Genomic DNA, 15192 nt, shown 5'->3' with positions numbered 1-15192 from the left:
CAGCCACTATGAAAATATTAATAGTTATCATATGACCTAGCAACCACTCTTCTGGGTATCTACCTGAAAAAATTAGAAAACATCTATTCACAAATATATATGCACCCCTATGTTCACTGTAGCATTATTCACAGTGGCCAAGACATGGAAACTACTGAAGTGTCCTTCGATAGAGGATTGGAAAAAGAAGATGCGATGCATGCGTACTATGGAATACTACTCAGCCATAAGGTGAAATACTGCCTTTTGCCACAATTCGGATGGACCCTGAGAATATCATGCTAAGTGAAAAAAAAAAAAGTCAGAAAAAGATAAGAACCGTATTATTTCACTCTTAGGTGGGAATGAAAACAACAAATGAAGAAACAAGAAAAACAAGCAAACGAAAAACTCAGAGACAACATATGGTGGTCACCAGAGAGAAGGAGATGGGGGTAGTTAAGGGTAGAGGGGGCCATATATATGGCGACAGAAGATGAATTGACTTTGGGTTGTGGGCACACAATGCAATACACAGATCACGTATCATAAAAACGAACAGTTGAAACTTATACAATCTTATTAACCAATGTCACCCCAATAAATTTAAAAAAAAAAAAAAAACTTTTGAAAGAAGGCACCACAACCATAAAAAGGAAGGGTCTGCATACTAATGGGGGTATGAGGGGCACCACCTAGGGTGGTGGGTAAGGACCCAGGGGAAGGACAGGGACTGCCTGGACATGGGTCCCCCAATGTATGATTCTGGACCAGTTACATCCCCTTGGAGTTTCTGTTTCTGTATTTGTGAAATGGGGAAGAAAAAAAAAAACACCTCTCACCATAAAAAGTCATTAAGAATGGACCCTGGCCCACAGCTAAGGCAGAGTTCCTGCCCCTCTGCAAAAGGAATAAACTTAGGGCCGTGGTCAGCAAACTGCGGCTCGAGAGCCACATGCAGCTCTTTGGCCCCTTAAGTGTAGCTCTTTCACAAAATACCATGACCTGGGAGAGTCTATTTTGAAGAAGTGGCATTAGAAGAAGTTCAAGTTTTAAAAAATTTGGCTCTCAAAAGAAATTTCAATCGTTGTACTATTGATATTTGGCTCTGTTGACTAATGAATTTGCCGACCACTGACTTAGGGCAACAGTTCTCAGACTGTGGGGAAACTCAATTACTCCACCGGACTCTAATTCCGAAGGTCTGGGCTGGGGCCCAAGAACCTGCATTTTATCAGGTGCCCCAGGCAATCCTGGTTTGTGAGGATGAAGGGTCAGTCCTGTGGGGCTGAGCTTGGCCGGTCAGTCCTACTCAGAGGCCAGCCCCTCTGCTTCCAAGACAAGAGTGGGGCTGTAGTCAGTCAATCCTGGGGCTGGGTGTCCTGATGAGATCTGGGGAAGTTGGAAACGGGGGGAAGGAAGGGGAACAGGAACAGAGTGGGCGGGGCTGTGAACAATCTATTAATCAATCCGCTTCACTGGAAACAGAAATTGTTAAGGCTTGCACATCCTTCACGTGCTAACCGTCTGCAGCTGCAATACAGTGCTTTGATTACGAATGTCAAAAAGACAGAGCATGAAATTAACTTCCCCTTAGTCAGTGGGCACAGGGAGCCGCCGCGCTAATTCACTGCCCTCACATGAAACCCCCGCCACGACACCGTCGCACTAAATCAGGGCCTGTGCTACCAGAGTGCGTCTACAGCTCTGCCCACTGCTCTCTTTCACAATCATGTCTGGCCTTCCAATGAGGGTCCGGAGGATGCAAGAAAAGTCAGGGCAACAGGCAGGTCCAAAGGTTAACTGGGTGGTGGCCAGAACCAGCTGGCACGGGGTCAAAAGGGGGCCTCTCCCATGGGGGCTGCCCAATAGAAGAGGGAGGTGGGGAATCATTGTGGCAGGAGTAACTCACCCCATAGAGCATCTAGCTGGGCCAATTCCCCACTAACGAGATGGGAAAACGGAGACACGGTGGCTCTTCCAAAGTTGTCTTACAGGACAGAGCCTGGCCCAGCAGCCTCGTTCCTGCAGCCCCTGACCTCTGTTGGCTCTAGGCTGGCCTGTAGCAGTCAAGGAATGGCAGCAGGAGGGTGAGGGTGGCAAAGCCTTGCTCAGGCTGCCTTTGGGGGAACCTCCAAGGAGGTCCTGAGGCTGCCCTCTAGCACCTCCCCTCCTCCGGCACAGGAGCACGTTCACACAAGGCACAAAATTAAAACCTCACACCGGCCCACCCAGGCCGCCGCCATCAGCGGAGGTCTCTGAGGGAACCACCCTAGGAGTCAGGTGCCCGCAGGCTTCCTGAGCAGGTGTAAGCGGGGTACAGGGAGGTCCTATTTTGGCATACTCCGAGAATCAGGCTTGACCTCTAGCCTTGGGGTCACTTCCTCCTACCCTCCCAATGCCCAGGACCTTCCCAGGCAGACTGCCAGGGATCTCTGCAGGTGGGGAACCCTATCTCCCTGTCCTTCCCCTGGGTCCTCACCCACCACCTGCCTTGCTCAGAGGGGCCCTCTGGTGCACAGCCGGGTGGCAGGCGGTGAGGCCTGTAGACAAGACGGGGTGGGGAGCCATGGCGGTGTGTCCAGCCACAGGCTCATACTCACACATGCCCACAGAGGACAGAGATGCCCTCTATCTCAGAGGGGAGGAAACACAGGCCACCCCCAGCTAGGAAGGGAAACTTCCACATCATTTCTATCACAACAATCTCCTTGGGCTTTCAACCAGTGCGCTGAGGTGGGTGGGCAGGCATGATCACAGATGACTCCACACTGAGCACTGGGGGAGCACAGGGAGGAGGTAGCTAACTACCCGGTAGAGAGTTAGCCTTTCCAGAAGGTGCCTCGTGCAGAAGGGGAGAAGGGATAGCACAGGGGGTCTTGTAGGCAGCAGCCCAAAGTACCCTGGAAGAGGAAGGGAGGGGCCAGTTTCACTGAGGAGTGGCCAGGGACTGTCCTTCCCACAGCCTTGGGCGTGTAGCCCAGCTACAGAGGCCTCAGAGGCCCGGGAGGGGGTGCGGGTAAGGAGGTACAGCCCCGCCTCCGTCCAGGCTTGCTACCCACAGCTCCTCACACAGCCCACCCCCAGGTGGGAATGCACCCAGGCCACTCCTCAGAGGACACCGGAGGGTCTTCGCACAAAGGGAGCTTTCCACTTCCCCTGAGCCAGTCACCGGGGAGTGGGCGGCAGCGCAGGCTGGGAGAGGCCAAGTGTGCTCTGCCGCCAGGGGAGGAGTCACCAGGCGCTCCGGAGGGGAGCGGGATGTTTTCCTTCTTGCCTTTTCGGTCTCCCTAGGATCTCTTCTGTGGCCCTCTAAAATAGCCATTCATTAGAGCCTGGTAATTAACTTTCTGCTTCAAGTAATATTTTTGCAAAGGGATTCCATTAAAGAGTCGATTTGCGTGTTCTCAGACATGGGGCTTAGAAATAGGCAGAGTTACTTTGGGAGAATGTGATGGGCCCCACAGCACCCCTCAGGCCTGACACCCCAGCCTGGGCTCTGCTGGCACCTGAAAGTTAAAGGGAATTAAGCAGGAAGGCTGCTGTCCTGATGGCCCATGTATATGCCGAGCCCTGGAAGGTTCTCCCCAGGAAGGTGGGCGGTTTGTCACCTAACAGGCCAGCTCAGCAGCCGCACACCCAGACAGAAACTGCACACAGATATCCACGTGTGAGAGCTCAAACACAGAACATACTATACACACATGTACACAGAATAAACAGACACAATAATAATAACGGCAGTCAACACTTATTGAGCACTTATTAGAGTGAACCATATGCCCACATTTGACCTACAAAAACAGCCACTTCATATGCTCCAATCCAACATGAAGTGGCAAGCACTATTCTAAACATTTTACATGTCATTACTCATTTCAAACGCACAGGCATGTACAACGTATTTACATATAGCATACACACAACACTCATGAGGGCAGGTATGCACTTGTAAGACATACACAAATGTGCACACACAGACATGCATGTATCTACAGATGCCAGTACCAAGAAAGGCTTCTCTATATGTCTTTGAAACCCCAGCCTGGGGCTGATCACATTCTCGCTAGCTAATTTCCACGGTTCCTAAAAATATTGCCCAGCTCGGATCTCTGGAAGATACACGAGGGAGCTGCAGATCTAAAAGGAGGGTGATAAAAATGAGAAGGCAAAAAATAAATTGGTTCTTCTCTACGTCCGAGTCGTGTTCTGTAGCTTCCCCCTCCCTCTCTGGAGACGAGGCTCAGAATTACCTGCCCGTGCATGGGGCTCAGGTCAGCCTTGCTGCCAAAGGTGCCCACGGGGCTCCGAATGCCACACTGCAGGTGGTGAGGACCCGGAGGCAAGGCCTGGCTTTGGTGACAGTCCCACCTCCACGCCTCCGTGTACCTCGGTGTCCCTCAGTGTCCCTGAACCGAACAGTGCTTCACTGCCCACCTACCCTGTAGGGCGGAAGACCTCGCCAAGTGCTGTGTATGCACCAGGCCTCCTTACGATAATTATCGGATTAAGAATTAAATCCGATTCCCTTATGAAGAGGCAGGGGGAAGGGGAGGGGAGAGAGCTGAGAGCCTTCCTTGTAGATAATTAATGAATTCCCTGCCATACCTCTCAGAAGGCAGAGGCCCATTTAACAAAGATCCACCTACCTGCGGCCTCTCAGAGCAGAGGGAGGCCGTACAAAGCAACCACGAATCCTGCCAGGGGCTTGTCAGAAGGCAAGGGACAGGAATAGACAAGACTCAAAAGAAAAAGCACTCCTGGCCATTGCTCTCAGAAAACAATATTCAATCACTAGCAAGGGAAGAAATGCAATTAACAAAGAAACACCATTTTTTTCTTCCGGCCTATTCAAATAACAAAGATTGTTTTAATGATGACACCAAGATGTTGGTACGGGTGGGAGGGCACAGGTGCTCACAAGCACTCTCAGAAACCATTGGGGCAGTGCACATTATTACAGGCTTTCAGGAGGAGGAGGCATTTCTATCTATTCTTTGACTTAATAATTCCATTTCTGAGACTTTATCCTAAGAAAACAATCAAGAAGCAGACAAAGATATTCAAGGATTTAAATACCAGTATTATTTTTAAGAAAAGCCACATAACCTAAATGCCTACATGATTAAAAACAAGTATGATCCAACATTAGATGTAACTTTTAAAGCCGATTTTTAAAACACATGTAGTAGAAGAGGTTTGCTTCTCCAGGTGTAGAGAGGAACTAAGGTCACTCTGCCCAGCTATTACTTCAAGGTAACGATGACCCTCTTCACAGCCCTTTCCGCCTTACAAGGGACAGCAACATCTGATATCTCCCTGGCACCTCGAAATAACACCTCACTTGTTTTTATTCCCATGCTGTTGATGAGAAAACTGAGGCTTACCAAGATGAGGTGACCTTTCCCAACCAATATTAACTGCCACTTATTGAAAGACTGCAAAAAGCCTCTTTTGCATGCTATTACTTATTGAAATTTTAGAAACACTTAAATGAAATGTGCAAACCCAGTGTTAGCTGCAAAAGAAATAGCACTGAACAGGACAGACACTTCCTGTTAAATATGTGCTGAATATATTAAGATTAATGTTCCCACAAATATTACCATCAGGCCCATTTTAAAGATGTGCAAACTGAGGCTCAGAAAAGTTAAGTGACTTGCTCCAGGAAAACCTGGCTTCAAATCCAACGGTGGCATACTTCCCATTATGCCTAGAAACTGTCTATACTGCACAGTCACCCTAGGGAAGGCGGAGAAGAACAGGCACTGCCTATGGTAGGGGAAGGAGGGCACGCAAGAAAAACCAGGCCTGGATGCCCAGCCCCTCCTGCACCTACTGTCAACGTTAATGCAGAAAAACAGATCCTGTCTTCCGTTTTCCCTGCTCCTCACCAAGCCTCCTCTCCCCATTCAGGGACTCCCTCACCCCAAGTGGCAGAACCAATTCTTCCCTACTCAGGGCCAGCTGAGGGTCCCTGAAAGCCCTCACCCGAAACTTCCAGTACCTCCCTTCCTAGTCGCACACTGCCTAGCATCCCACCATTAATAACTTCCAGGTATGGGAACTCAATTCCCAGGAGGAATAATCCATCTCTAACTCCTCACACAGCAGCTTTGCAACCCTGCACCTGGGCTGCCCACGTTTCTTCCATAAGCTCTACACTGGAAGAATGGGAAGGGGGATACAGTCACTGCAGAATAACTATGGGTGTAGGGGAACAGGTAGGGAGGCAGGGAGGACATAATCCCAGCATGGGGGGGGTGGGTGGGGGTGGGGAGAGGAACAGGATCACCCAGAAACAGTGTCAAGGAGAAAAGGGATGAAGACAGCATAATATTGCCAGCTGACCCTCCTACCTACTCGGGAACATTAATAAATAAACGGGTGACTCTCGGAAATTATCTTCTGGGAAAGCAGAACCACCACATCCTGGATGGCTTTTACCCACATTAAAACAGCCTTGTAAACGAAGCGGCAGCATTTCCAGCCTGCAAAACAAAAATGCTTTTGCCAGCACACCTTTCACCTGGAAAGCCTCCGAGCAGCGTTCATTTCCGTTATCCGGGAGAAATGATTACCTGTCCTGGGTGCTTATTTTCCAAACCTCCAAAGGAACCTCCCCAGGGCCACTTCAGGGGATTAAATACAAAGGCTCAAACCTGTCCTGTAGCCCTAGGGACCCCCAGTACCCAAGCGTGCCCACCAAGCCCTGACTGGCCTAACCCCAACCTCATAATTAGACACCAACCCTCTCTCCCAACCAGCCAGCCTCCGTGTCGCCACACCTGGGGCAGACTCCTTTCCCAGGGAGGTTTCCATCCTCCAAGTAAGAGAATTCCAGTGCAAAAAATAACCTTCCCACACAGCAGTTTGCAGAGCACACAGACAGCATGCAACAAAACCACTTGAACAGCCACAAAGCACACAGGTTTATCCAAAGTCAGAACCCAACTGGCGGCCCCCAAGTGTCTGCATAGGGGAGGCCACAGGAGCCAGGGCTCATATTCATTACCTAGAAGCCCCACCCTCTTCCCTCTTCCCATTTCACATCCCTGAGACTGGCATCTATGCACTTACCCTCCCCTCCCCCCTGCAGAAGGTGTGGCAGCCCAGTGGGGGTCCATGAAGCCGAATTCAACCCCCTGGTTTGTTCCTAAACCAAGCCAAAGGCAGCCTTTCCGCCCTCCCGGCCTCCAACAGCACAAGCACACCAACTCAGAGGACAGGGCGGTACCTCCCTCGCCCAGGTCTGACCAAGAGCTTTGCAGGAGTTGGGTCACCCGAGTCGGGTTTTACTCACTCAACTCCAAATAGGACGACTTCGACTCCAGGGGGTGCCCCAGGGAAATATCTCCCCATCCATTCCAGCAGCAGCCAACGAGTCTACTTCTAACCAGAGCAGCAAAACAAGAGACCCCAGTCCTAGCCAAGCCTATTTCAGCTCCAAGGCTGGGAAGAGAGACTTCAAACTCGGTCTCTCTCTGCCCGTCCGTAGGAAATCTCCTTGTGCCAGAGAAGCCACCGAGCCAGATTTTGTTTATAGAAAATTAAGAAGACAATTCCACACCACTGCCATTGCCATGCTGCTCCAACCACTACCGTGTACCACCATTTCTAGAAATGGGCTTGCACAGGTTCACTCCCAACCCCCCACTCCGAGCCCCTCCAGCATCTGGCAATGCTGACCTGAGGCCACGCTGCCGGGCAGGACCTGCTCGAGGGCATCTCAGCCATGCCCCAACCTCCAGCCAAGGTAGCCGGCCGGCCAAGCGTTCCCCAGCTTCTCGGTGCGGGCTCTCCACGGGAAGGAGGTAAACATGGCATGCACGCTGTCTGCTCCCGGGAGGGCAGACACACTCCGAGGCTGGACTGCCTGCTGTCTCTCCTGCTCCCCGACAACCACCGACACATGCACACAAAACGGGGTACGTACACAAGCCCCCGCATGCGGGTGCAGAGGGTCCTGACCCCCGCCAGGGAAAGCGCAGAGAAAGGCATGTTCCTGAGGGAGAGAGCCGGAGGCGGGGCCCGGCGCAGGGAGGAAGGCAGCAAACCCGGTGGCCTGACTCCGAGACAATAACAACGATGGGAAGCGAGATTTTTTTTCAAAGACGCAGTGGCTGCACCCAGCACTGAGCTCTGGCCTGGCTGCATCTGCCTGCCCCGGCACGCCTGGTCCCCTGGGGCACCGTGGCCATCAGAGAAAGGCTGAGGGTCCCGCCTCGGGCTAGGCTTGGCACCTCGCTGCAGGCAGCGGCAGGATGCCCTGGGAAGTGCAGCTCTCTGGCTGGTAGAAATGAAAGGTCTGGTCATTCTACTGGGGCTACTCTCCGGAAAGATGCCAGGGGTCAGTTAAAGTCACTCACCCTTGGGCAGGAAGGAGTTGGGCTATCTAACTTGCACTCCTTTCCTCGCGGGAACTAAAGGGGAGCAGAAACACGTTCTCATTCCTCCCCGTGCCTCCCCTTCTCGCCAACTCGCCCGATCACACACAAGGCACAGCCCCATGAAGGCAGATGCCAGCGGCCTGAGACGTGGGGCTGAATGGTGCCTACCCGTTCTTTCCCCTCCACTAGCTGGGCGGGGAGGGACACGTTCTAACCGGCACCACAATCCATCGCTGTACCTGTGCCCAAGGGGAAAGGTGCGGTGGCTGGCAGGGCTCAAGGAGCGTGACCTGGGCCCCGAGGGACTGTGCCTGCCCGCCCAGTGCCCCTACAGGCGGACAGGATGGCTTGCCCTTGCGAGCTGAAGCCTGCTCAGCTCCCGGGGACTCCCGGGCAGGCTGAACTGCCTCCTCCCTCTCCTCCTCGGGCCCACGAGCCACCTCCCCCTGGAATTTCCACACCCTGCTCCTGGCTTGTCCAGGAAAAGGAAACAGGGAACAGGAGACACCCCTGGGAGTGGAGAGGTAAGCAAGGGAAGCAGCTGCCCAGGCCGGAGAGGCTAAGGCCCTTCCTCCTTCAACAGCCTCCCGCGATGCCCTGAGCTCAGGACCCGGGCACGGCCGCTTGGCTCGCCCCAGCCCCCCGAAGGGCGTGCGCCCTACTTAGAGCAGATGTGCCCCCTGAGCGGCCCAGCCCCCTGCTCCTCCCCGCCAGATGTTCACGCTTTTCCTCGCCGCTGGGTTTCAGCAAAACCCAGCAGAAAAAATGCCTTTTGTATTGGACACCCGGGGGCTCCAGGGGCAGGGAGGGCGAGTCCTGTGGATGGAGGCGCCACTTGGGTCCCCAGCTCCGGGCACTGCAGCGCCCGGGAGACAATGCCCACCTCCGCGAGGCGAGGCAGGACTTCTCGCCCAGGGCACTTCCCGCCCGGCCTCAGGGGGTGAGAGAAGGGTCCCCCCGTCGTGCCCCCCAGTCCGCGGTGGCCCCACAAGTTGCCGGAGGGCGGCATGGCGCCCCCTCCGGCTCTCAGCGCGCACCGGCGCCGGCTCCCGCTTTGTCCCCGCGCCCTCCGGGGCGCATCCCGGGGCGGCGGCGCGGGAGGCCGGGCCGGGCGGCGGCGGCGGCGGCGGGCTCACCTCTCATTGTCCGCGGCGGAGGCGGCGGCGGCGGCGGCGGCGCTCCGGAACCCCGGCAGGATGTGGCGGAAGCTGTGGTTGCGGTCCAGCTTGGGCTGGCTCTTGGTGCGCTTGATGGAGCCCTTGAGGCGGCGGCTGAGGAAGCCCTGCGCGCGGGGCGACAAGAAGGGGAAGGGGAGGCGGGGTTAGCGCGGCGGCGGCGGCGGCGGCGGCGGCGCCGGGCCCGGGACCCCGCGCGGGACCCGCGCCCCGGCTCGGGCGGCCGCGCGGCCGAGGGCGGGCGCGGGCTCGGGCTCGGCCCCAGCAGCTCGCAGCCCGCGCCGCCCGCCCGCCCGCCCGCCGAGCGAGCGCCGACGGCCCGGCCCGCGCAGCGAGGCCCAGCCCACCCCGCGCCGCCCGCCCGGCCCAGCCTGGCCCGGCCCAGCCCGCCGCGGCGCCCCCGCCCCTAAGCCGCTGTTGCCATGGCGACGCGGAGCCGAGCCGCGCCGGCCGCGGCCGAGGCTGCCCGAGCCCCCCGGGCGCCGGCGGCCGGGAACCCGGGGGCGGGGTTGCGGGGGGCGGGGACCACCCCGGGGGCTTGGCGACCGCGGTCTCCTCACCTCTGCCGGGAACGAGGTCACACCCCCCACCTGCCTTGGGGAATCCACGCCTCCCACACCTTTCCAGATGAACGAGGTGCCTTCCTGCACACAACCCCGGGTATACAGATGGGGAAAGGAAGGCTCTGAGAGCAGGTGTGAGGTCCTCTCTAGGGACCAAGAAGCTACCCTGACCACCTGGACCCTTAGCCTGGGTGCCCTTCCTTCCGTGGATGACCATCACGGGCCCTCAGGGGGTAGCCCTTTGCTGGAGACATAGGATTCCAGCCGGGGCAATCACCTTGGGTTCAGGTCCCTAGTGCCTAGCTCGGGGAGAGCCCAGGGGTATCTCCATTGCATCTTTCAAGATTTGACGCCAGATCTCAGGGATGTCGGGGCCTTCGTTAGAGGGACAGCTGCCTGGGCCCATTCCTGACCCGCGGTGGAGAGGGGTCTGCTCCTGGGAGGAGTATGGCAGACCTCATCTGGGGGGAGGGCATTCAAGCCATTCCTCCATCTACCAAGGCTTTCCTGGACTCAGGACAGAGCTTAATCCCACCTCCGCCCCAAGAACTCTTAGGCCAATAGCCAGACAGGGGTTCCATAGAGAAATGCAGGCGGAACCAGCACTTCCTTTATACGCGAATGGGTGGATTTGGAGCCTCAAGGGGCCGCAGCCTGGGGCGTTCTGAACTTGGAACACACAAGATGCTGGAAGGGGAGGAAAACGGGGTTGAGGGGAGGTTCCCGAGGGAGAATTTATCTGAGAGGGCTCCGGGGTTTCACCACCCTAGCCTCAATTCCAGGTGAACGTGATATTAACTTATTTGCACTCGATCTGAACATCACATTTTATCCATCACATATTAGAGGGTGGTTTTCGGGGCACTCTCTGGCCCAGGGGGAAAGGTGGACATTTGCCATAGGTCATGCCCTGTGCTAGATCTGCCCCTCTCTATGGCCCCAGCACCCTGAACACGACAAGGTCAAACATTGGTTGAACACATCATCTATCTCATGACCCACACAGGGAAAAAAAAAAAATGAAGACGGTAAACCTTGCTCGGAGAAGTAAAATGACTTTCCCAAGGACGCACGGCTTCCAGGCCAACCAAAGCCAGAGCTCCTCCCACAGGATGCCCTCTTCTGCCCACCCTCTCCACGCTTTCCTTTTCCGTTCTCCCCTTCCTTTTCCCTCCCACTCAATCTCTCACATCCACGGAAGACCTATCCCCGTGGCTTCCGGTCAGAATACTGCACATCCTACAAGGCCCAACTGAAATGCCACCTCATCCAGAAGGCTTCTCAGGCCGTGGACTCCAATGCCTCTCACCTCTGCAGCTCAGAGGCTCCCCCATGAAGATGCTCTAACCAGCTTGCAGTTCACCAGGCATCTCTTAGGTGTTAGCTGCTGGGGGTGGGGAGTGGGGGAGAGGGACCCTAATCCAGAGGGGTCACCCAGAGGGCAATGCCCAATGCAGAGGAACCACACATGGTGGCAGCTCAGGGGACATTAGACCCTCTGGGAAACACAGGGGAACCCACACCTTCACACAAGCCCTGGACTCTCCAAATCTTGGCCTCTTGCCAGGGATGGGGGGAGGGGAGATGCACCTGGTTAACTTGGATGGGTTCTTCTCGAACAGGTGTTGTTGTCAAGCAAGTTCCCCACCATGGGTTTGTACTTTTTCTCATTTTTTTAAATTTTTTTTTATTTTCTACACTGATGGAAATTTCACCATTTTTACACCCCTGTGGCACAAAGAACACAAGACATGTTTCACCATTGAGGCTGCTTATTATGTACCAATATTGACAGCTTTACTCATTTTTAGTGAAAAAAACATTTTTTTTCTCCCTCCTAGGAGACTGAGTGAGACATGTGTCACTTCCTCTCTCCACCTTCTCTAAGGTGACACTTAATGTTCCTCTGACAAGAGGCCTCCCAACTGACCATGACCTTAGGGACTTAAACTCTCTGTGACAGTCACTCATTCACCACTTACTAAAGCCCACTATGTGTCAGACACCGTGACCAATATGGCCATGAACACCAGGAAGTGAGCAATGTACAGATTAGGAGGCCAGAGAGCTCAGATCATGGGGAGCGTGATTCTTTAGGACAGTGGTCGGCAAACTCATTAGTCAACGGAGCCAAATATCAACAGCACAACGATCGACATTTCTTTTGAGAGCCACATTTTTTAAACTTAAACTTCTTCTAACGGCACTTCTTCAAAATAATACTCGCCCAGGCCGTGGTATTTTGTGGAAGAGCCACACCCAAGGGGCCAAAGAGCCGCATGTGGCTCTCGAGCCGCAGTTTGCCAATCACTGCTTTAGAAGAACGGGGTGGACCCCCATTCACTCCCACCACACTGCACCTGCCTACCCTGGTGTCCCCCCGAGGACTCAGCTCATGTCCCTGCCTCTGCCAAGCTTAACCAATGCTCATCATCCCAGATAGCCAACACTAAAAGGGCAGTCGAACCCAAAAGAACGCATTACGAGGGAGAATGAGGCACCGAGGTCACAGTGCAAGGCTAGTCAAAGGTCAGTCCAGTTCCCTGCCCTGGCCAGCCTCACAGCTGGCTCACTGACCTCTTCGTGGGGTGGAGGGCCAGCGGTGGCTCCTCACTCAGTCCTGCCCGAAGGAAGCTGAGCCTTTCCTCCTGTCCCTTCACGGGAGGTCCCCAGACATTATTTCTGGGGAGCTGCAGCCCTGAACTCAGGAAGAGAGACTGGCGGTCTTCCAGACAGAAAGTCTTGTTCTAGACCCAAGTCAACCGTTAGTGAGGGGCAGTGGGAAAACCGTGTTCCTTCTTTAAGCGAAACAGGTTCTAGGCCTGCAGCAGAGCCTGCGAGGCGCTGGAGGAAGGCAAACTGGGCTCAACTCAGGCTCCCCAGACCCCCTGGCCTGGGACGGGGGAGAGGGGGAAGGAGGGGAGAAGGCCGGCAAGGCCCTGATTCTGTGGGAAATGGGTGGGGACTGCAGTGAGGCTTACGTAGGACAGATAAAGCTCTGGACCCCTCTCCACGCCCGAGGGGCCTGGCTTTATCCCACCTTCTCCAGGAGGCAGATCCTATACAAGGTGGCCCTGGTGATCACACCAAGCAAAAGTAAGTACTCTCCCACCACCTGTGTCCAAATCTTAATTCTGATAAGCAGGGCGGAGGGGAGGGGCGAGTGGGGGCGTGCAAACTACTAGAGTTCTCTGAGCCTGTGTCCCTATCTACAAAATGGGCTAATGACATCTACAGGGTGGGAAGGCTTAAATAAAGGTAAGAGATCACCAGTAAAATGCTAACTATTAAGCAACTAAACATAGTAGTTGCCAGCTTTATTATTATTATTATTATTATTATTATTATCATCATCACTGATGTTGCCTCTAGAACAGAGATTTTCAACCTTCTTCCTCTGGTGGCACACATAAACTACCGGTACTAAATTCCTGCGGCTCTAGTACAGATAAAGCTCTGGAAGGTATGTGACCACCACCGGGGGAAGTCTGTGCATTCTGAGGAGCTTGACGGTGGCCTGGCAGCCTGACGTCACGCCTAGTAAAGGAATGAGCATGCTTGCAAAGTGAGGCTGGAGTCACAGGCTCTCATCCAGCTTGGTAGTTTTGAATTTTTTAAAAAACAAACGCTGTTTTCTTTTTAAAGGAACCTCACAGAGACTCTGGAGATACGAAGAGCTGGGGCGGGCTGCTCAGATGGCGGTCTCAGCTCCCATTCACTGGAGCAGGCACTGATGTGTCAAGCTCAGCGAGGAACCGGCTCAGTCCGCGGGAACCGAGCCTCCGCCCTCCCGGAACGAGGCGCTCTGCCTCCACTAGCACAGCCCTGTTCCCCGTGCTCCTCAGACAGCTGTGTCACTGACTGAGGTCAGCTCAGGCCCCAGAGGCTTTTGCACAAGGCAGCTGCCTGGTGCCACGCCTCCCCCACCTCCAGTCCAGCCTGGTGTTTGGGTGCCGACAGCTGTGAGTGCCCGCTGCCCGTTCGTAAGTCCTCCCACTAGCCTGGTTCAGAGGACCCCTGGGCTTACATCCGTGTCACTGACCAACGTGCAAGGCAGTCTGAACGGAGGACAGGAGCCTGTGGGGCCTCTGGCTGGAAGGACCCCCGTTCTCGGCAGCTCCCTCACCCCTGTTCCAGCCGCTACGCCACCATCCTGGCGTCGGGCCCACAACCCTGCTTCTTCCCCGGGATGTTCTGAGACTTTCTCAAGGGCCTTTCAGAATTCCAGACACAAGATTTCTTCACTCGCGCATTTCAATCAATTCCAAGCGATGAGGATGATGATAAATGACCCGTTATCGTGTTCCGGCTCTGCCAAGCCGCTCTGCCCCCCACACTCGCTGCACGTCCCAAGGAGTGCCCAATGCCTCTTCCTGGGACTCCCTGGGAAACTGTGTGCCTCAGAATTCAGAGTGTTTCAGGTTTTCAGGTGAGTAAATGGGGGCTCAGGGAAGTTAGGCCATTTGCCCAGTGGCAGAGCTGATAGGCAGTGGAGCTGGTAGTGTAACCAGGAGAGTTCTAGCCCCTGGCATGGGCAGGGTTGGTCCCTCTTACACATGCACATGTACATGTACACACACGCACGCGCACACACACACACACACACACACACACACACACTTACATGCTTGCACACATATAAGTCAAAGGCCAGAAGGAGAACTGAGAGCTCAGCCCATCCTCCCTCCACGGAGCAGAGCCCCAGGCACCGTGCTGGGCCTCTGGATGGGAGGGAAAGAGAGGTGTGCCTCTCCCTGAGCGCCTGGAACTCACACGTGAGGACCTGGAGGCTCAGGAAAGGGAAGCCTGGCCCCTCCTCATGCACGCCTCCCTCCCGGACCAGGAGGCACCTAAGGGTTTGCATTCCAGCACCACCACTTGGGCACCTGGGCGCTGCATGTCACCACTGGTCTCTGGGCCACTTTCTCACCCGAGTGTAAAGCATCAAGCGCCAGCCTTGCCTGGCTCATAGCAGGTGCTCTGTGAAGGGCGGGTTCCTTCCCTCAGCTCCACCATCGACTTGGTTCTGCCTTCTTCAACTGCTCCCCTTTTATTTTTTATTATTATTATTTTAAAATATATTTT

At 54.8% G+C, this 15192-nt stretch overlaps 1 protein-coding gene across 8 annotated transcripts in view; it reads right to left on the bottom strand.

The window, feature by feature from the left end:
* LOC118716123 (DAB2 interacting protein) overlaps positions 1 to 15192 on the bottom strand; it is a 174968-nt gene that overhangs the window by 66263 nt on the left and 93513 nt on the right. For 5 of the 8 annotated variants that reach the window (XM_036432883.2, XM_036432884.2, XM_036432885.2 and 2 more), the window contains exon 3: positions 9506 to 9651. The exons of 1 other annotated variant lie outside the window; for it this stretch is intronic. In XM_036432883.2, the coding sequence (XP_036288776.1) occupies positions 9506 to 9651 (146 nt within the window). Of the gene's footprint in view, positions 1 to 7668; positions 7688 to 9505; positions 9825 to 15192 lie in introns of those variants that run through there. 2 more of the 8 variants (XM_036432894.2, XM_036432890.2) reach the window with 2 other exon arrangements.

Source organism: Pipistrellus kuhlii, unplaced genomic scaffold, assembly GCF_014108245.1.
Source record: "Pipistrellus kuhlii isolate mPipKuh1 unplaced genomic scaffold, mPipKuh1.p scaffold_m20_p_12, whole genome shotgun sequence".
Classification (NCBI taxonomy): Eukaryota; Metazoa; Chordata; class Mammalia; order Chiroptera; family Vespertilionidae; genus Pipistrellus; species Pipistrellus kuhlii.
Note: the sequence above shows the minus strand (reverse complement) of the source record. Positions and strands in the feature narration are given on the sequence as shown.